At 31.9% G+C, this 21542-nt stretch overlaps 2 protein-coding genes across 4 annotated transcripts in view; one reads left to right on the top strand and one right to left on the bottom strand.

Moving 5' to 3' along the window:
* The window catches only part of LOC123672089 (dynein axonemal heavy chain 6), a 65930-nt gene extending 54311 nt beyond the window's left edge, over positions 1 to 11619 (top strand). Inside the window, exons 52-62 of the mRNA XM_045606071.1 lie at positions 2428 to 2596; positions 3067 to 3257; positions 6294 to 6495; positions 8219 to 8459; positions 8877 to 9077; positions 9417 to 9658; positions 10068 to 10238; positions 10305 to 10577; positions 10831 to 11031; positions 11085 to 11202; positions 11265 to 11619. Coding sequence (XP_045462027.1) covers positions 2428 to 2596; positions 3067 to 3257; positions 6294 to 6495; positions 8219 to 8459; positions 8877 to 9077; positions 9417 to 9658; positions 10068 to 10238; positions 10305 to 10577; positions 10831 to 11031; positions 11085 to 11202; positions 11265 to 11494 — 2239 coding nt within the window. The 3' untranslated portion in view covers positions 11495 to 11619. The remainder of the gene's footprint in view (positions 1 to 2427; positions 2597 to 3066; positions 3258 to 6293; positions 6496 to 8218; positions 8460 to 8876; positions 9078 to 9416; positions 9659 to 10067; positions 10239 to 10304; positions 10578 to 10830; positions 11032 to 11084; positions 11203 to 11264) is intronic.
* A 179-nt stretch (positions 11620 to 11798) lies between these two features.
* Positions 11799 to 21389, bottom strand: LOC123672090 (arf-GAP with dual PH domain-containing protein 1-like). 3 transcript variants are annotated; one of them, XM_045606072.1, is made up of 6 exons: positions 21156 to 21389; positions 20336 to 20561; positions 19372 to 19628; positions 18147 to 18476; positions 12350 to 12541; positions 11799 to 12153 (listed from the first exon to the last, which is right to left on the bottom strand). In XM_045606072.1, exons 1-6 carry the CDS (start codon positions 21235 to 21237, stop codon positions 12089 to 12091), a joined length of 1152 nt encoding a protein of 383 aa, XP_045462028.1. In that variant the 5' UTR covers positions 21238 to 21389; the 3' UTR covers positions 11799 to 12088. The 3 variants fall into 3 exon arrangements, with proteins under 3 accessions (XP_045462028.1, XP_045462030.1, XP_045462029.1); XM_045606074.1 differs by lacking the exons at positions 11799 to 12153; positions 12350 to 12541 and adding an exon at positions 17823 to 18030; XM_045606073.1 differs by lacking the exons at positions 11799 to 12153; positions 12350 to 12541 and adding an exon at positions 17984 to 18030 and having other exon boundaries at positions 18084 to 18476.
* Between the last annotated feature and the right edge of the window lie 153 nt (positions 21390 to 21542).

Raw genomic sequence — 21542 nt, 5'->3', positions numbered from 1 at the left:
AGCTAAAATCACTTCGTAATGAACAGAATGATCGACCGTCGTATAGTGCTGCCCCTACTGTATAAATTCGCAACAAATCACCAGATTCTTCAATACTACCTACAATTTGATAATTCCGGCAACGTTGCTGCGTTATGATCAAGCTTTCTCATCACTATCGCTACCCTAAGGCCCAGTTTCACCAAACAGCACTTGATCCCAGATTGATTAAATTCCGCTTGTTACTAAGCAGGCTTAACAGTGTTTTCTGTTTCACCATGCATCAACCCGTCCAAAGATGATCGCGATTAACCAAATCGCGATTAAATAGTCAGACCATTTGGCAACGTTGTGAACAAAGAGTTATAATAGTGTTCTGTATCGTATTAGCAGTGATGACCACCATTGGCGCTAGGTGTCAGGTGTCATTCATTCATAACTTATAACATTTCAAAACATTTGTCATCTTGTAAACAAAAACCAAAGTTAATTTTTGCCGAAAATGTCGAGTGATGTGCTTCGAAATGTCGGAAACTTGCAGAAGTTAAAAAGAAATTATCCCATTTCACAAAACCACACATTCTAGAAAAAAAACTATATAAGTAATTTTATTAACTTATTTATTTTTATTAACAAGTTTAACTGCTTCTTAAATAATATTTCAATCAAACATATAAATAAATTATTCTTTGCAATAAATTTCATAAAACACAAAAACAAAGTTTACGTGTATTTTAAATGGGAAATATTGAGCCTATACATATAGTCATATTTTGATAAAATTGACCCAAAAATTAGAAATTTCCGGAAAAATAATTACATAGACAAGAGTTCCATACTGATAAATAATTATTAATCTCAGCTTGAAAGGTTATAATCCTCCAAAAATGGCCGATTAGTGCTAAATCGCAATTGGTCGATTAAATGGCGCTTTGGAGTGTGGTGAAACGCTACATTACATTAATCGTGATCTAAGGCCTCACTTAAGAGCTAAGTCAAGATTAAAGCATTTGGTGAAACTGGGCCTAAGCTCTTTCGCGGTCCTGCACTGACGTTAAGTCCGCCAATTGCACACTTGGAGACCGAATTTTTTTCGTTAATTGCTTGAATGTTTTATTTTTATGATTTTGATGACTCGTTCAAACCGAAATTATGTATAAAGCTCAAGAGGGGTCAGTGGCGTAACTAGAGTTGACTCATGGGGGGGGTTATGGGTAGTGGCAAGTTTCAGCGAGTGACCTGAATTGAAGTGAAAAGCGAGGGGGGGGGGGTAGATATCGTTTAAAAATATTTTTCTTCTCACAATGATACTTCTGTAATTCCACAATAACAACTTTGAAAAAGCAAAATCTTCCAAGTTATTTTTTTATTGTTCTGTTGATCCTTCTGATCAATGGGGGGGGTTACATCCCCAATAACCCCCCCCTCGTTACGCCCATGAGAGGGGTTACCACCACGTGGCTCTCCGCCTATCAATCAAACTTTGGTACCCATTCATTTCCCCTCTGGCGCTCCTATGATGACCAAACTTTATACGGTGTACGAAGTTGTGCATTCAATTCATCTTCTTTCTCTTTACGGAGCATATAAGTAGAGGGCAGTACGACGGTATGGTGGTTAATTATGTTTTTTACAAAATTATAGTTTTACTTCTTTTGTTATGGTTTTTTGTAGTTTTTTTACGAATATTTCAAAAATATATCAGTGCTTTGTACAGGGTAGGCAAATAAGCGAGGTAAACGGCTATATCTCAGGATCCACTCATCGTAGAGACTTGCGGTAAAAATTTTTACCACTAAAGTGTACAAGAAAACACACTGGAAATTGTTTTGAAGTTCATACCTCTACCTCTAGGGGGGGAGTGAAATAGCTATTGTCGAGTAGAAAAATGAATTATTCTCGAAAATGTTTCATATGAAGTTGAAGAAAAAATATCATCACTGTAATCCTTGGAAAATTCTCTATCTTTTTGAATTGTCACTTTCGATTTTACGACATCAAATAAGGGTAGGGGAAAGGGAGAAATCTGACTGATTGAAATGTCTGTAACTTCAGTTTGCCTCAACATTTTTGAGCAAATTAGATCTCGTCTGAGAGATAATATCTTGTTGATTGAGGACAAAATAAACTCATGATAAATTTGTTTTTGCTGCTTTCGATTGGGGGCGCTAAGTTCTAAGCTCATTGTTTTGTTCATTTCACTCCGAAATTTCAAATGTAATGATAGGATTTTCTTAACAGAAACAGAAGTTCCATCAAATTTGCATGAAAAAACCTGGAGGTCGCAAAGCGATAGCTTCAGGCGTTCTGAAGTTATGGCCGAAAAAATATATTCTTCTTCTTCGCTTATTTGCCCACCCTGTACATCAAACATATCATCAATTCTTTTGCGAAATAACAATACTATGCTATTTATTTCCGACAACAGATCTTTAATTTTTTCTCTAGAGGACCTGTAGGCGCCAGTGTTCAACCGGGAAAAAGACCTGATTATCCTCAAGTGACAGAGATTATGTGGTTGTCCGCATATGTGCTAGAAACTCTATCGAACAACTTCAAAGGATTACCAGGCGATATAGAAAAAATTATCCCATTAGAAGTTGGAGATTTCAAATTGGTGAGATACCTCATCATTATTTGATCATTAGATTTCCAAGATTCCGTCTTTCCGTTTCTAGTCGAGGTTTCACTTACAACGCAGTCACTGTTTATAACTGTTACAAAACACGCTCAGAGATGTTCTCAAAACGAAATTTAAAAAAATTACTGTTGCAATTGCAGTGTGAATAAGTTTGCATATGTAATATGAATATATTTTTTTTCCTGATGTTTTCAACAGAATATTATTTTATGTTTAGTTTTATCGAATTATTCTCAAGAATTGTACTTTTTTTTTGTTATTACAAATTTTTGTTTTTTTTTCAAAGAGGTTGAGTAAAAATAGCTATGCGAAACTTCGCCTCTTGATGTGTACTTTTCTTTTCTTTAATAGAGGCAATTTATTATTATTATTATTATTTTACCTTTGTCCGTTTTCAACGCATAATTTGATTCTTTTATAATATCAAATAATTAACTGATTTTTAGGATATCAAAGTAGTACCTTCTTCCAAAGAAACAAGCACTATACCTTGGAACGATCGTCTTACCGATTTTGAAAAACTCATGTTTCTCAAGACACTAAAGGAAGAAAAATTGGTTTTCGCTATAACTGAGTATGTGAAGATGAAGTTAGGACAGGCCTTCGTCGAAAGCCCTCAGGTGTCCCTGCAACTTCTGTAAGTATCCACGTTTTTTTCACCTCCTGTTCAATAGATTTACTGACGGTATTTGATACTATTTGTCCGCTTGAGTTTGTTTATCGACGAGTTGCGGTAACTTAATTCCACAGCATAATTCGCAAGAGGTTTAATTAATAATATGAGAGTAAGAGTTTAACTTGGCATTGACAGTATTGATAAAACTGGTATGTACTTCGACTTCTTGAATATACACTGTGTCCGTAAAGTATGGAACAGATTCATTTTTAGCTAAACAGACCACTTAAGAAATAATCCTGAAACACGCCGATTTTTTATTTTAATTTACCGTATTTGAAAATAATAATCTAATATACAGGGTGAATTACTTTCGAGTAATGACGTCATTTTTTTAATGGAACACCCCCATTTTATCTCAAGTTTCTGATTACCCTAGCTGAGCTAATTCCAAAAATGTATCACATGTTGGTTCCAATTGGTACAGGATGGACAAAAATACAATAGTTTTGTGTATGCACATAAAGTAACATTCTTTTTTAGTTGAATTAACAATATTATCAAAAATACTTATTGTCTAGCGGCAATTGGTTTGAATGTTACACCCTGTAGTTTGTTACATTTTTAGATTAATAAAAATGTATAAAAATAAAAAATAATTCATTTCATTTTCTGTTTGCTAGACCACAAGTACCAAACATGTTTAGAAACAACTCATTTTTATTAATCTAAAAATGTAACAAACTACAGGGTGTCTCATTCAAACCAATTGCCGCTAGACAATAAGTATTTTTGATAATATTGTTAATTTAACTAATAAAGAATGTTACTTTATGAGCACACACAAAACTATTGTATTTTTGTCCACCCTGTACCAATTGGAATCAACATGTGATACATTTTTGGAATCAGTTCAGCTAGAATAATCGAAAAATTGAGACAAAATGGGGGTGTTCCATTTAAACAAAATTAAGGTGACGTCATTACTCGAAAGTAATTCACCCTGCATATTAGATTATTATTTTGAAATACGGTAAATTAAAATCAAAAATCGACATGTTTCAGGATTATTTCTCAAAATGGTCTGTTTAGCTAAAAATGAATTTGTTCCATACTTAACGGACACAGTGTATGTTGATGTGAATGCCTAAGATATTTCTGGGGTGGTGAACTTAGAAGATATCTTATTGCAGAAAAAGTTAATTCGGTATCCTACAATGACTCATTTGAATAAATATTTGCAACAAGCTTTCATTAGCTGTATGTATCTAAGTACAGTGACTTAATAAACCCCAGTGGCAACACGCGTGGTCTCGTTTTCGATTGACTGAGCCTAAATATGGTGGCTTTTTGTTCACATTCTCCGTTTACCTGATTTTTGGGATTTATTCAGAATTTAAGGCCCATTTTATTAAGTCCCTGTAGTATTCTTCAGGTGAATAAATTTGTTCTATATACAAATACTATCAGTCCCAATCATTTTAATTTTGACAAAATTCAGTCAATTGTATTCTTAAGTTCTATGGTAAAGCCATATAGTTTGCCATTTTTAGGCTCAATTTGGACGAATTGTCGCCACTGTGTTTTATTAAGTCACTGTATATCTAACATAAGTAGCGGAATCTTTGAAATGAATATTCACCAAATTTAAATCTTCAGTTTGAATTGATATTTTGCAGTTATAAGGGACTGATGACAAGACATTCATTTTAACACATTATTCCGATAAGGAACACTAGATTTCTAGATTTAAAATGAAAGTGTGTCCCTAAATGGCGAATGAGCCGGTTATTATTATATACAGAATGAGTCAATAGTGTTCGATCGGTCGATAACTCCTGTAAATTTTGGGCTAGGAGAATGATTCAAATTTTGAAGGAATCCACAGCACTCAACGCATTACCTTAAATTATTTTTGACTCTACAGGCTAGTCCGAAAGTGGTGAAACACAATACCATCCTGTTTTTATAAATGGAAATACCCAATTTTGATATCATATCCTGATTTTGAAATACCTAACATATCATCAGTATCTGTGGTCACTTTTCAGAGAAATTTCATGGTTGTAATAATAGTTCAAACTGAAGATCATACTTCAAAAATCCTTCAAGATAATTGTACGATTTATTTTTTATTGAATTTCCGAAAAGTTTTCCATTCTTCTGCAAAATTACGGATCAGTCTACAGGTGGACCCAGAGACACAGAAATATGTTGTTTAAGATTTTCAAATCTTTTTTTGGGGATAGGGTTGATGAATTAATCAATATATTATGTATAATAATGAAAAACTTTTGATTAGTTATTATTAATACTGAAAATCAATCTGATAGCTATCAAAAAAGATAATTAGAGTAGGCAGCGTGTTTTTTCATCTAAACATTGTAATAAATAACTCCATAATATACTCTTTTATTAAAGCTACCAAAAAAAATTTTTTCTCTATTATTAGGCGAAAAATTTTTACTTAGTTTTAGGAAAACATATAAAAATTGTAAAAACATTAGGAGGTTACTAAAAATTTCATACTTTCCTCAAGAAGTCATGTTAAAAATTATTCCAATTCAATGGAAATTCCTTTAAAATATTCAAGGTCATTCCAGATCAACTTCTATAATGCAAAGATCCAAGCAATAGAAAAAGACTCTCTCTTAAATATCTATGAATTCAACCTTCCTAATTATTAATTAATAAGAAAATATTGGGAATATTGGACAAAATTTTATTCTATTGTTTAATCTGTAACAACGCCGACGTTTCGAAACAGTTTGTTTCTTTTTCAAGGCTAAAAAATAAATAAATATATAAGGCATGCAATATGACATAATATGATAACACATTACCTAGTTACGACAAACAATATTGTACGCTTATTAAAATCATTAAGACAATTTTCAAGGAATCAAAATTCATTCACACCGTAGATAATCAACATCCATCAATTAATTAAACAATTAAACAGTAGAATAAAATTGTGTCCAATATTCCCAATATTTTCTTATTTATTAAATAACAATGGATGATAACCAAGTAATAACTTCCTAATTATCTTTTAAGGTACCAAGATACTTCCAATACCGTTCCATTGGTTTTCATTCTGAGCACTGGTTCCGATCCATTTGGTTCCTTCATGAGGTTCGCTACGGAAATGGGTTTCAGTAAAAGGGTCCAGTCGATATCCTTGGGACAAGGACAAGGCCCTGTTGCAGAAAAACTGATCGATCAAGGCTTGGAGAAAGGGGATTGGATTTTCCTCCAGGTGAAACAAAATCATAGATAAATACAGAAGTAGGACCCCTTATCTATTAATAAAATAAAGATATACCGCATACCTTTTAATCAATTTCATAGTCGGATGTTTTGATAAGTAACAATATGGGAAATATTAGTTAGTTGCAAATTGGCGAATGCGTCGGGATTTTTTTCCTTGGCTATAGTCTATTCGCTTTTGGAAAACATATTATTACTGCTTACTTAAAATGTTCATAAAAAAGTTTCCATAAATTCACGATGTGTTATTCTTATTGTTATTCAAATTTGACGTTTTCATTTCATTCTTTCAGATCAGTTTAGTTTGGTAACTCGAATAATATTACATTAAGCAATACCATCCAAATTCCACAATTTTTCTAAATGGAACACAAAATGCAAAGCTTGAGAATACACAAGTTGATTTCATGGTGAAGCTTGAAAAATTCACAATCTGACAACGACGTTGGAATTAGTTCTATAGCATAATTTCACTGCTAATAAGAATTTAATATAATTTAAAATTCCAATTCATGTCATGCGTTATTCAATTCTAAACTACTAAAAACATTAATGGGTATTATCTCATTTTTTCTATTCACATATATCTTACAGGCTCATATTTTTTTCATTTTTAACGTTCTCATCCATATCCATAATTACGTTTTAATAGTATTCTTTTCGTTCTTGTAGATATAATTATCTTTTCCAGTAAAGGATATTCACCTGACAGTATTCAGTTGATTACTTGATTATACACAAAAAAGGAAAAAAAATACATCTGTACTTCAGCGCGTTGTTTAGATTCTTATTTATGTCATTTTCCACGGAATGCAATACTTTATTTAGTTTTTCCAAAAATAATTTCTGAAAATTTGGGTCTCACAAACGCGTTGAATGAATTTTTTCGAATAATCATATACAGGGTGTTTCCTAAACATGCGGCAAAAATTCAGGGGGTTGTTCCTTGGACTATTTTAAGCATGTTTTGTCCTTGGATAATTTTTGAAAAACCTCTTTGTTTCGAAGATACAGGGCGAACAACATTTTTCATATTTTTAAAATTAATAATAGTTTAAATAAAAATGCGTACCGCACTGTGTTTACTAAGTAGGTACAATTTATTTTTAAATTTGTTTAACAACATTCCAATTACTAAAAACGGCCAGTTTTTTGACTAAAAATTGATAAGTGAAGATGGTAAAGGAATACAGATTAAACACGGTTTTCATTTGAATTCGTTTTGTGATGTATTAGCAATTTTTAGTCAAAAAACTGGCCGTTTTTAGTAATTGGAATGTTGTTAAACAAATTTAAAAATAAATTGTACCTACTTAGTAAACACAGTGCGGTACGCATTTTTAATTAAACTATTATTAATTTTAAAAATATGAAAAATGTTGTTCGCCCTGTATCTTCGAAACAAAGAGGTTTTTCAAAAATCATCCAAGGACAAAACATGCTTAAAATAGTCCAAGGAACAACCCCCTGAATTTTTGCCGCATGTTTAGGAAACACCCTGTATAATAAGTATTTTCTTAAATTTATGAACCCTTCCTTAAAAAATAAAAATAAAATCGTGGATTGATCATTATATCTAAAAATAATTGGTTTCCATTCGAAGAAATCGATTTAACATTGTCAATCCTCAAGATTAAATTTTTTAGGTACCATGTACATATATCGAATATTGGAACCATTATCTAGATTCAAAATGATTATCTTTTGTACAGAATTGTCATCTGTGTGCTTCGTGGATGTTACCCATGGAACGACTGATTCTGAAGATAGCAGAAGAAGATTATAGGGTACACAAAGATTTTCGCCTCTACCTGAGTTCAATGCCCAGTACAAGTTTTCCAGTAGCTGTGCTACAAAATTCAGTCAAAGTTACCAACGAACCGCCAAAAGGTTTGAGGGCAAATATCAAGAGGGCTTTCCTCGAAATGACAGAAGAATTTTTTGAGGGTCACAGTAAGTTTTTGACTAGCAATAGAATGTTAAAATTTCGTATCATAAAAATCGCCTTTCGATATGCAAGTATTTAATTTGTAGTGACTCTTCGCTAGCCCGAGAGATGGTGTTGTAGGGTGTGCATCTCTCGGAAGAACATATCTACCGGTTGTTTATAAACAAAGTTTCAATACTTTGGGAGCTAATTATAAAACTCAAAATAAGTTAACTTGTCATTTAAATATGATATGAATGATTTTAGGTTTTCAAATTCACTAAATTCACTTTACTGAACTTTTTGTTTTTCGAGTTTCATACTGAAATACTTAATAGATTTCTCAGCACTTACAATAATTGTAAACCTAGCCATTTTGCGTTGTGAAGATATTTTGATGTAGAAATTATTTGTAAAATATACTCGACAAATGTTGTTTTCAGTCCTCAAACAAGATTGGAGAACCATGATATTCGGATTGTGTATGTTCCACGCAATTATTCAAGAAAGGAAAAAATTTGGTCCATTAGGTTGGAACATAGTTTACGAATTCAATGATAGTGACAGAGAATTCGCATTTAACACTGTGAGGATGTACTGTGCAGATGGCGTTATTCCCTGGAAAGCTCTTGAATACTTAACAGGTACCATAGTTAAACTTTATCTGCTTATTAAAAAGAATATCCACATAACCCTCACATTAGCGAAAACACTACAAATTTTTTCTATGTCTTATTATATTAGTGCTCTTCGTAGATTAGCAAAACGACACAGTAAGAAAGCCTACATAGAGCACAGTCGGTTCTTTAAACTCGCTCAAGCTCTGAGATGACACAGACCTGAGTTTTAATATTGTCAATCAAGAATCATGCGCATTTCAGGAAAATAACGAAATATTGCAAATTCTTGAACGTTCATTCATAAAATAGACAGAAAACTTTGTTTAAGGAAATTTCATGGGGCAATCAGTTCATTAATTTCAGGTGAAATTACATATGGCGGACGAGTGACAGATTACTGGGATTTGAGGTGCCTCAAAACTATTCTAAGGATATTCTTCGCACCACATACATTGAAAGCAGGATATACGTATTCGTCATCTGGTACTTATTACAGTCCAAGGTTCGAGAAAATACAAGATTATAGGAATTTCATCGATGAACTCCCAATATTGGAAGAACCTGAAATTTTTGGAATGCATGAAAATGCCAATATCGCTTTTCAGGTATCTATCCAAATTATTCTTCAAGACAATAAATCTTATTTCTCAAATTTATTTTACATTTTCCTTCAACATGAACCTAATACGAAATATTATCTGATTTTAACACTATATATGTACTACACTGCATATATACTTCCTTGACTTCCACTTTCCACTGCTAAAAAGTCTTACAGATTACTAGTTAGTCCGTGGTTGTACACTCACTTCATCTTCTCTCTTTTTTCGAAGCTAATAAGTAGAGGGCAGCACTGTACAACTTTCACGAAATTATAATTTTACCTATTTTGTAATGATTTTTGGTAGTTTTTTTTGCCTCACGGCAACATTTAATCCTGTTTCTTGGAAGGAGTCTATGAATGTTTTATTTTTATGATTGCTTCAACCTTAACTTCAAGTTCTAATTTTTCAGAAAAAAGAAACAGAAGCTGTTATACTAACAATACTGGCGAGTCAGCCTAGGACTGCAGCAGGAGGCGCAGGAAAATCCAGCGACGAGATTGTCTTCGAATTAGCCGATTCAGTTATCGAACAAATACTCACTAAAATCGATACCGATGAAATCAATCCATTTTTGATGAAGGTGAAAAAAAAAACATCGATTATGTCTTATTTTCTACAAAAAAAAAACAATTACTTCTCTTTCCAGAAAGACGACAAGGATCGTTACAAATCTTTGACAACCGTTCTTCTACAAGAAATTGACAGGTATAACATTCTATTGGGTTTGATTCATCGATCAATGAGGGATCTAAAAAAGGCTATCAAAGGCCTAGTGGTCATGTCTGATGAACTGGAAGAAGTTTATAAGGCATTTATCAACAATCAAGTACCAAATTTATGGTCGAAAAAATCTTACAATTCGCTAAAAAGCTTAGGTAGTTGGATTAAAGACTTGGTTCTCAGATTAGATTTTATTGGAGTAAGTATAATAACAAAAAATACAAAAACATCGACGTAGTCGGGAGCTTCTGCGCTTTTCACTTTTTGACCTAAAAAATTACAGATATTTGGCAAACTGACAGCCCACTATTGCAAGGAAAAATTTTTATGAGCATTTATGTGGCAGTAGTACCTAATGTTATAAAAAATTTCAAATATTGTTCAATATTCCCAATTATTATTAGCTCTATACTCACACCAAAGCAGAACACTAGAGTTTTTCTTATTTGTAGATTTGGGTTAGATCAGGTCATCCAATATCTTATTGGTTATCCGGATTTTACTTTCCACAAGGATTTTTGACGGGAACATTACAAACGCATGCAAGAAAATATAATTTACCGATTGATCAACTGAAATTTGATTTCTCAGTACAGCAAGTATTGGTAGATCAAGAAGTGATAAAGGAAGCACATGATGAAAGTGGAAAAGAGGTAAAAACTGGTAATGAACATAATTTTGTTCTTTATGGTAAAATAATTTTCAGAATTATGATGTATACCTTCCTCTGAAAGCTCCAAAGGATGGAGTTATTATTCATGGCCTTTTCGTAGACGCTGGCAGATGGGACCTAACTAAGCAGCAACTAGTTGATGCAAAACCAGGTAGGGCGTTGGATATTTTTCATTGAGATAATAATTGTTTTGAATTGAATATTTTTCATTAGGGGAAATAAATCCTTCATTACCAGCTGTGATGATGATACCCACAACTAAAATGCCAGACCCTGATCCAAGATATGAATGTCCTTTATATAAAACATCTGTGAGAGCTGGGGTTCTTTCCACCACTGGTCATAGTACCAATTTTGTTATAGCAGTTCTACTACCTTCTGCAAAAAATCAACACTACTGGATTTTGAAAGGAACAGCTCTTTTGACACAGATAACCAATTGAAGAACTCATGAAGCAACTTATTTATCAGTTGCTTAAATGAGTTCCTCAATTTTTTATCTATATTATCAAGTAGATATAATCTTTTTGTTTTTTAATAACATTTAATAAAGTTAATACCATTCATAGAATAGAAATTTATTCAAATTGAAAAAATTCAAGAAAAATGGTGTTTTAGCGTGACAAGATTCTCAGCATCTGGCTAAAATTATTTTAATTCAATTTGTTTTTTATCGAATATTTGAATTTCATGAAGGAAGGAAGGATTGGCATTTTCTAAAGGTCATTTGAAATTAAAACAATACTCTGATAATATATAATTGTTTTATTCATTATTAAGAAGTTCTCAGTATTATCATTCTGGCTAACCTAAGTCATTAAACATGATATACAATATCATCATAAAATTGCAGTCTTTACATATTTCTGAAATGTAGGCAAGTTTTATATTCAACTCCATATCTGAGATGTGAAAATATATGACATGTACTCAATTTTGGCAGTGATAGAAAAAACTGAATACTAATTGAGTTTGAGCACTTTTACTCACCATAGGTTTCTTGATTCGTCTTTATGCCATTGTAGAGCTGCCTTAGACTACCTCGGCGAAAAAAGACTGATTGAATTGCTGTTATTTCGCTTTCGAACAAGTCTGGCAGATACTGCAACAAAAAAAAAATAACTCAATCATAGGCTCATCTCAGCAAACCAAGATTTAGATCGACTTCTCAAATTACCAATTCAATTCCCACTTCTAAATTTGCGTTTTATAATTCTGGAAAGGGCCTACTTAGAATTCGACACAATCTATTTGATGAGTAATAATGTTCCATTGTATTTTTTCATAGTTGTACTTACTTGCCGACTCTTGAGGTGTCATTTGCCGTTTAATTACGTTTTCAATAACTTCAATCCATTGGTCTCTATCTGCTTCTGTCTGGGCAGATAGGTGATAAATTCTTTCAGGAGTAGTCAAGGAAAAGGAAAATCCCATATCTTTCACCCCAGTAGATACACCAATCCTAATGCTATACCCATCAAGAGCATAACCTACAAATAATATAAGTATCATTTTAAAATGGTAATAAAAACAATTTGAAAACATACTATTGTTCGGTCATATATATTTTTTTCATGGAAAGACTGCTTTCAAAAGCATGAACTATCTAACTATGGGGGGTAGAAATAAAGAGAGGCATTATTGCAGACAAATTTTCATATTTCGAATCAAAGTTGATTGTAAGAACGTAAAACAACAAACGACAAGAACATTACTGAAACTGAGAAAGTTATCAAATGAGGAGCAAAAAAACTTTTCAGATATAAGAAAGTTAACATTTTATTTCTCATAAATGAACATTTGGTGTACAAGAATCAGCAACTTTTGAAACGATCACAAAATTTGTGAACTCCCTTAACTTTTGTGGAGTAGTATATTCCACTTAATTCCATATTCCACTCGACGTGAAAGTTAGGTTGACAATAAGCGCGCAATAGTTGCCAAACCTTGGATTCTAGCAGTCATATACAGAATAGTTATTTATAATACAAGTGCAGAAGGCATTGATATTCTTCCACGAGTTCAAAATTCAAAAACGAGCCACGAAGTGGCGAGTTTTGGAATGAACGAGTGGTAGAATGAGCCTTCTGTACGAGTATTATACATTATTTTCTCTAATTCATTGCATTTTCATTGAAATTAATGAAATATTTCCATAAATATAATTTAGTGATTTTTGCATTGAAAAATGTTGGTTGGCAGAACTGATTTCTTTAAGGCAAATTGATGAATTGACAGATAAAGCCGTGGCGGAAAGTTCGGAGTACCAACATAGAATAATAAAATATAACCATGAAAACTGTGCGTTTCTGATATATTCTCGCACGATTTTGTTCTACAAGATGTGGAAGAATGAACGGAATAACCACAGAATTAGAGAAAATAATATTATGTATTCTGCTTACTAAAAATTTTACAATTAGGAAAAATATCGGATTCCAAATATTAATAGCTTAATATTTTGATGGCTTAACAGACAATATTCAAATTTGCTTATTTAATCGGGAATCACTCAAATATATTTCATTCAATTTAGCAAATTGTGGTTTTGAAAATTGTCACAATCTGACAACGTAATCTAACCATGTTGGGGACATGTGCGTATAGCCCCTCTATCTATGATTATTACTCTATGTCTAAATCTGAATCCAAATTTCAATTTTGAATTTTCTCACAAAATCAAACACAGAAACATCCAATGTGACACAATCAGGTTATGTCCATAGAGAAATAATGTCTACAGTTAAGGTATATAATTTATATACATTTTGAGGTGCGCAGATCCCTGTCTAAAACAAATCGGGTAGATAAACGCAGTAACCAAAACATATATGGGTAATCTTGCTGTATCTACAAGGGAATTTGTGTACATAGAATGCGCATGCGCCGATTCTGTCAATTCACGGTGTTGTTGCCAGATTGTGCACACAGTTTATTCTTAAACTCTACTGCTTTTTGCAAATCCATTGATATCCGTCGAATTTCAGCTGTAGGTCATTGGTATATTGAAGGTTTCACAAATGATACAGTTTTTAAGTACCACCATTCATGCCTTCCATGGGAGTCGCAGGACCGAAACTTGTAGTCACATTCTCTCCTGGAATTTCTTCGTCACTGAAGATTTACGCTGGTTCAACAAATAGGGTTGAACTAAAAGGAGTTTATATTGTATCGCCCATTTCGAAAAATGAGATCAAGGGCAATTTCAGCATATGAAAAAACTAATTTCTTTGTTTCATTTCATCATTGCTTTATATATTTTCTTGTACATTGACGATGCTTAACATAGGTGTATGTATTAAAGCAAATAAAGTATTAATAATAATAATATAAACCAAGATAATTATCACATTAATATTCACAACACCAAAATCAATCAACCAAGACTAGTAATGTGTGATATGAAAGTATTATTATAATAATGTTAACCTGTTACTACGAACTAAGAACTTAACCTGAGAATTCAGTGCCGTTTATGGTTTATGGAATCTCTTGTTAATTCTTAGTTAAGGCATGCGCACGTGGTCGAACTTCTTTCTATTCAAAGTATGGGCGAGTTCGGAAAGTCAGCGCTGAAAGAGATGCGCTTGACAGCGCTGAACACAACAGCGCTATACCAGCAAAATGCTGGAGAAAGAGCGCTGCATTTTATGCTGAATTATAGATTTACGTGGAGTAAGGAGTTTACGAACGCTTTCTCAAATCCACCATTAGTTCTTAGGTGAAGTGCATAAATGCCCTCATTGATTTGTTAGCGTTCAATTCTTAGGTTTAGGCTTAGTCCTTTGTTCTTAGGAACGGTGCATAAACCCACCATTAGATTGTAATAACCGTTGGTCGCGGGAAGAGGACTTTCTGGCTTAATTCTATCACATTCTTCAAACAACTGATTAATTTTTCGAACTGGCAACATAGCTAAGGATTCGACGGGACGTTCGATGATCACTCAAATTCACTTGTAGATTCGGCGAGATTATGATAATTTTTATATCGTTGAGTATTGAAAAAAAAGAACAACTCTATGACGATCGTTAAAGAAATGTGCACCTTATGACCATGAAAAGAGAATGAGACAACAACAACAACAACAACCTTATGACCATAATTTGATTTTGTCCCAAATTTTAAAATCGAGAGAAATTATTGAATACCCATAGCGTCGAGTCCAAGACCCTGCGAGACAAGACAAGACAATTATCAAGTACTGCATATTTTTGTTTGAGTTAAAAATGGAAAACACCAAGCCAGCCAATCCAAAAATCGAAAAATCTTCTAAAAGGTACAAATTTAATTATAATATTTTAATCACCCATGAAAATATCTTCTTCAAGTAACATTATTTTCTACTTTCTTTAAATTTTACAGCTAAAATTGTGTTAAGTCATGTTATAGTAGGTAGAATTTGGTATTCGGTTTTTGAGTCAAGGGCTTTTTTTATATCTGTTCATCCTTTTGAGCGCTCATCATTCGACTCATTATTAACTTACACTATATTCTGTGCTGCAGATAGTGCAGATCGTAAATACTATTTCCGGAACCTTTTTTCTTGAGAAAGTCATCGTTCTTATCTTCTTCTTTTCTAATACAATACATATTCAAAATTTTCGGAATAAGTTTATGGTCTGAATGACAAATTTTACATTTTCACATTCATTAGTTATCGAAAGTTATTATAGTTATTTAATCAAATGGTTGTAGTCTGTAATTGAAGTATCTTATTTTATAGCGTACACATTTCGATCCCAGTGAATTGGATCATAACTCTCACATAGTATTTCTCAAACAATTCTGCCTGTTCATATACAGGGTGTTTCCTAAACATGCGGCAAAAATTCAGGGGGTTGTTCCTTGGACTATTTTAAGCATGTTTTGTCCTTGGATGATTTTTGAAAAACCTCTTTGTTTCGAAGATACAGGGCGAACAACATTTTTCATATTTTTAAAATTAATAATAGTTTAAATAAAAATGCGTACCGCACTGTGTTTACTAAGTAGGTACAATTTATTTTTAAATTTGTTTAACAACATTCCAATTACTAAAAACGGCCAGTTTTTTGACTAAAAATTGATAAGTGCAGATGGTAAAGGAATACAGATTAAACACGTTTTTCGAAATCGGATCATTGCTGGGTGTAACTTAATAAGAAATGATCCTGGTGTTTTTGAAAGGGTTCGGCAGTCAATGAGGAGAAGATTGGATGCTTGTATGCTGGCTAGAGGTGGTCATTTTCAACAGTTTTTGTAGGTTGAGTTGAATTTTCATGTAATTTTTCATAATAAAATGTTATTATCTGAAATTTTGTTTCCCCTATATCTTCGAAACAAATAGGTTTTTCAAAAATCATCAAAGGACAAAATATTCTTAGAATAGTCCAAGGAACAACCCCCTGAATTTTTGCCGCATGTTTAGGAAACACCCTGTATAATATTAAATGTACCTATTACTTGTAGGCATGAACTAATGATTTTATATATATTTTTTTTTTGTAGGGAAAGCATAGGCGATTGTGGCATTTGTTTGTCTGAGTTATCTGGAAGGATATATCATTTAGCATGCAAGCACTTATTCCATTGTGATTGCCTAAATCAATGGTATGAGGAATCAGAAACATGCCCTTACTGCCGATCAAAATTATTTTGAGACCATAGTTCTCAAAGTACAAGCCAATGAATTATTACTCAGATGAGGAGAAATAAAGAAGAGGTACGATTATACCACATTGATGAAGATGATGATCATTATGGGAAAAATCAATCAATTTATGATTACCCATTTAATGAACGATGCTCGATAGAATTGGCCAGAAATAAATAAATGAATTTAACACAGATTCCTCTCATCAAGTGAAACAGTTGTTTTTATTTACCATTATTCCAGATTTGGCTAAGGTGAAAAGCTATAAGCAATTAATGTTTTCACAATGGGCTCACACTCCTGTTCTCTCGATGTTTACACCATCAAAATAACGCAAAACGCAATGAATGTGAACGTTGAAGTTTTATGAATTATATCATTCATTTCGATGGACATTGCCAGACCCATTATAATTTAATATAATATGATTATTGATAATCAATTTGCATATTATAAACTGAAAGGAGATGTATTTGCTTAAATGGCTGTGATTGCGTTATGATCCAGCGACCTCAAAATAAAATTATGTTGAATAAATTAATTTTCTTCAAGGAACAGTAAAAGAAATTAAAAAAAAATGGAAATGTCGTTTTAATAAATGAGGAAAGTTATGGCAATCAATTTGGGTCACATATGGTGTTTAATTATGTATCAATTGATGTAATATTTTAATCAAATAGTGTCCAAAAGACATTCAAAACGAAAAACATACGAAACTAAGAAATGAAAACTAACCCAAAAAGTGATTTTTGCAGACAGTAAAATACGGCAATTTTCAACTATCGTTTGAGCCAGAACGGTTTATAACGGACAATAAGAATTAATGTGAGAAATTTTTAGGAAATTTTATATACTTTGTTTTTGTACAGGAAGATCATTCACGGAAATTTGGTATTTTCTGAGTTATATGCATGAAACTGCCAAAAAAGAAAATTTTTCATCTTTTTTGCATTTTCTTCAATGTTTCCTCACAAATTTTGGTGGCAAACATATATAATCGAAGAAATCAAAAAACTACCCCAAAACTTTCCTGTGGAACACATATTGATTGGACTACAGTGAGTCATCACAAAAATCTTATTTCAATGTCTTTTAAAAAGAAGTAAAATAATATATGACTTATTATACGAAAAAACCTCCGGAACAAGACCCTAGCTATGTTGAAAGCATTTCTTTGTTCAGGGCTGGATCAATAATTAAAGGGTAATTTGTCGAATTTTTTTACTGACTTCAAATCATAATATATAATAATTGTTATACTGAGTTTGGGTCGTCTCTAATTACTTTCTTTATGCTTCTTATTTATAGAGAACTAAACACTTGAATTCATCTCATTTTCAATATCTGGAAGAACAAAGAAACTGTTCTGGAATTTTAATTCATTCAAATCAGCTTACTAAATAAATAACACTTCAATATTTTTATCCAGTATAATATTAAAAGTAACATATTCGACATACCAATGAATATTTCTCCTTTTGGATAGGCATCTAAGGGATCATCATGGTACATCAATTTTCTATTGTCTAGAGTAAACCATCGTTTTTTAAATCCATCACTCAATCTTGGACCAGTCTTCCATAACCACCCCTCTTTAGCGAAGTCTTGTGTTAAGTGATTAACTAAATCATATTCTGCTACTGAAGGATATGCCACTTGAAGACGATGAAGTTTAGCACATCGAATCGCCATATACCAATTATTGATTATTTCAGGGTCCTCATGATATACGTAAATATGGCGAGTAGTACCATCCTTCAGAAAAGTGAACTGGAGTGATGTATTTATTCCTATAATTTAAAAATAATTTTGATATAAAAATTCACTTTATCTACTTCAATAGTCAGTATAGTGTTTCCAAACAGATGTACAAATTTTCATGCAATTTTGATTTTGTCTGGCCGTATGTATACACAATAACTTTCAGAGGAACTAGAATTATGAAATTTGTAGGGTAGGTTCAATGCAGCAGTTCGTTAATGGGCAAAAAACTACTAGGGGGTTTTGTGAATATTGGCGCTAGATAATTTGTTTTGCATTTACAGTAACAATTTGTAATATACTAACAATACATAATTTCTGAGAAATTTGAAAATTACTGATCATCAGCATAAGCTGGGAGTTGAACAATTTAAAACTGACAACTTAGAAATATACGTATAGTGTGAATAAAAGAACTTTAGTTTATCGAGTATTCTTGTTGGTCAGAACAATTGTTTTCTTCAAAATTACTGAATGCATCTAATTGTGTTATAATGTTTTCGGTTTAGCGAGTATTTTTAAGAAACCTGACAGTTCAAATTATATAAAAGGTTTGAATTATCAAGATACTACTGAATTATCAAATTTTGTTCAAATAATTTTGGAGAAAAAAGATAAAGTAGTCAATACTGTTAGATTTTTGAATAAATGCTTCAAGTAGATTTCAATCTCCGAATTTTTATTCAATTAATACAGTTTAGGAAATAATTCAAATATTAATTTCTGTCCACGAATTTGTCATAAGTGAGTCCATTCTTATCATTTCTTGGCCCAAAATTGAAAAATTACAAACTTTGTGATGAAATAATAAAGCAATTTGTTCAGTGAACAAGTGCTCAAAAATAGCTTTTGAACATGCCATATAATAAACAACACTAATATTCAAATGTGAATGAATAAAAAAATATTGAAATTTTTACCTACCTACTTTCTCAGGGGCAAAAGCTACATTTAATTCTGATAAGCGTAACGTAGCTTTAGGTTCCCTATCTTCCCTGATAAAATATTTCAATGTGTCATCAGCTTCTGATAAAATAAATTTTCTACGTTGGTATCTACTATCTTCTTTGCCCCTTTTCATGAGAAACCCTTGCATATGTCCTTTGATATAAGTCTGTTTTTCTGGATAACTAAATTCTTCTCTCTGGTACTTAGCTCTAATCCATTGTTCTATCAAAACTCTGTAATTATCAAGAATGTTTTGATTACAATGAAATATCATTTAAATTCTTCATTTGAAATATCAAAATCAAAAGAATAACCAATTATGCAACTAAACGACTTGTCTCTGCAGATTTTGCCTCCTGGGAATTTAAATTTTTTGAATGTGCAAATTGAAAAAATCCTTTTATCCAGTCAGTCAAACTTTTCTCCTAAACTACTAGAGCTATTTCAAATAGAATTTGTACAATAATGAATAAAAAAGTAAAAAATTAAATTGAAAAAATTAATAAGGCTTTCATAAATTTATAACTGTGAAACTAAAATGGTTTTTAGTGAGAAATGTTGTATGTAGTAATATTGTAACAATTTTGTAATGTTTTATAAAATTGTTAAAATATTACTAAGTACAACATTTCTCACTAAAAACCATTTTATTTTCAGTTATAAATTTATGAAAACCTTATTAACATATTTTCTTAACAAATAAACTTGGCTCATCTGGTTCCTAGATGTGCATTATAGTTGGTTTGTATTGATATTTCTGTTATATGTTTTTTCATGGGCCCAATTGTTTATTGATAAACTTGTAAACAATAAACTATAGTGTAAAATTAGCAGTTTCATAGTTATTTTCTAATAGGAAATAGGGTAACCATTTCAGGGTTCCTTAACCCTAAATATTGTTTTCAAATCAATGAAGAGATTAAAAGCTGGAAGTACATACTGTGGATCATTGGGTTTGGGTCTCCTATAACAAGATGGTACTCTTTCTTCATATTTCAACTTTGCCTTTACATTGCCAACTTCTTTCATTCTTTGAACTTGAGAATCTTCCCATCTATCCAACTTCAAGTGTTTTACTTTACTTATTTGAACACCCATACTACGATGAATACCAGAGCAACGCTTACAAATAAAGATGCCAATGTTGTAAGAAGCCCATTCTGGATCTGAGTAAATTTAATTTATTTATTATATGCTTGAATGTGAGCAGAACTATTTATCTTAAGAAATGTTTCATTACCAATTGAAATTGTCGTAAATAAGTATAATAATATTGATTGAAACATTACCCAAGTGTGGTAACGAATGATTGTTGATTTCATTATTTCTGCAGCACTATCATTAGCTACAGAATTCGACAAAATTAAGAAATTTCAAATGAAGGCTGAAAACTACACCAAAACATTTTATATATCAATTACCTTTTTTGTTTTTACCTATTTTCTTTCAAATTATTTATGTGCGATTGGAATTTATTGAGCATATTTATTAATCTTGATTTATATTTATTTTATTATTTGAGAGCTTTTAACTCAATGATATATTGTGAATACGCAAATTTCATCATTTTAAACTTCGGTAATGTTGAAATCAAGTTGAAAGTTTCTCCCTTTTCTAGTGATAAATACAGATCTCTATTATGCCGGATGCATTTTTTATTGAATATACTGATTACGCATTTGTTTTTAATTGATAAACTTGGAATGTAAGTTCTATTCAAACATCCTAAATAAACAACTTGGTAATTGAATATTTCTTACTTTCACAATCACAATCTGCACAAAAATTATTTCCTGGACACTTTAGAAGTTCCATCATTATTCTTTCGTTCCTATCAGTCATGATTTTCTCGCAATACTCTGAAAACCTTATAAATATAATGTTGAATTGGTTAAAACTATTTATATAAACTTTCAGGATCTACATCTATAGCGCATAGAACAGCAATCGTAAAACAACAAGAAAACCACTACAACAGTTTCCTGTAAATATGTCAGTTGATCGTAGGGTGCCCCATCAAAAACAATCAATAATTAATACTTTTAAGTAATCAGAAACCTTTTGTAATAATATCAGAAGCAATTAGAAGAAACAAAGCAATGTCGTAAATTGTGTAATTTTTGTTTATAAATGTTAAAGAGCAGAAA

The sequence above is a fragment of the Harmonia axyridis genome, chromosome 2 (assembly GCF_914767665.1).
Source record: "Harmonia axyridis chromosome 2, icHarAxyr1.1, whole genome shotgun sequence".
Lineage (NCBI taxonomy): Eukaryota > Metazoa > Arthropoda > Insecta > Coleoptera > Coccinellidae > Harmonia > Harmonia axyridis.
This window is presented reverse-complemented; position numbering and strand designations above follow the sequence as displayed.

Coding starts and splice junctions, on each gene's coding strand:
- LOC123672090 (XM_045606072.1), bottom strand. CDS start 21,237: ATGACTGATAGGAACGAAAGAATAATGATGGAACTTCTAAAGTGTCCA. Junction 18,477..19,371: donor TTTTGCCCCTGAGAAAGTAG/GTAGGTAAAAAT, acceptor TTTAAATTATAG/GAATAAATACATCACTCCAG. Junction 12,154..12,349: donor GACACCTCAAGAGTCGGCAA/GTAAGTACAACT, acceptor TTTTTGTTGCAG/TATCTGCCAGACTTGTTCGA.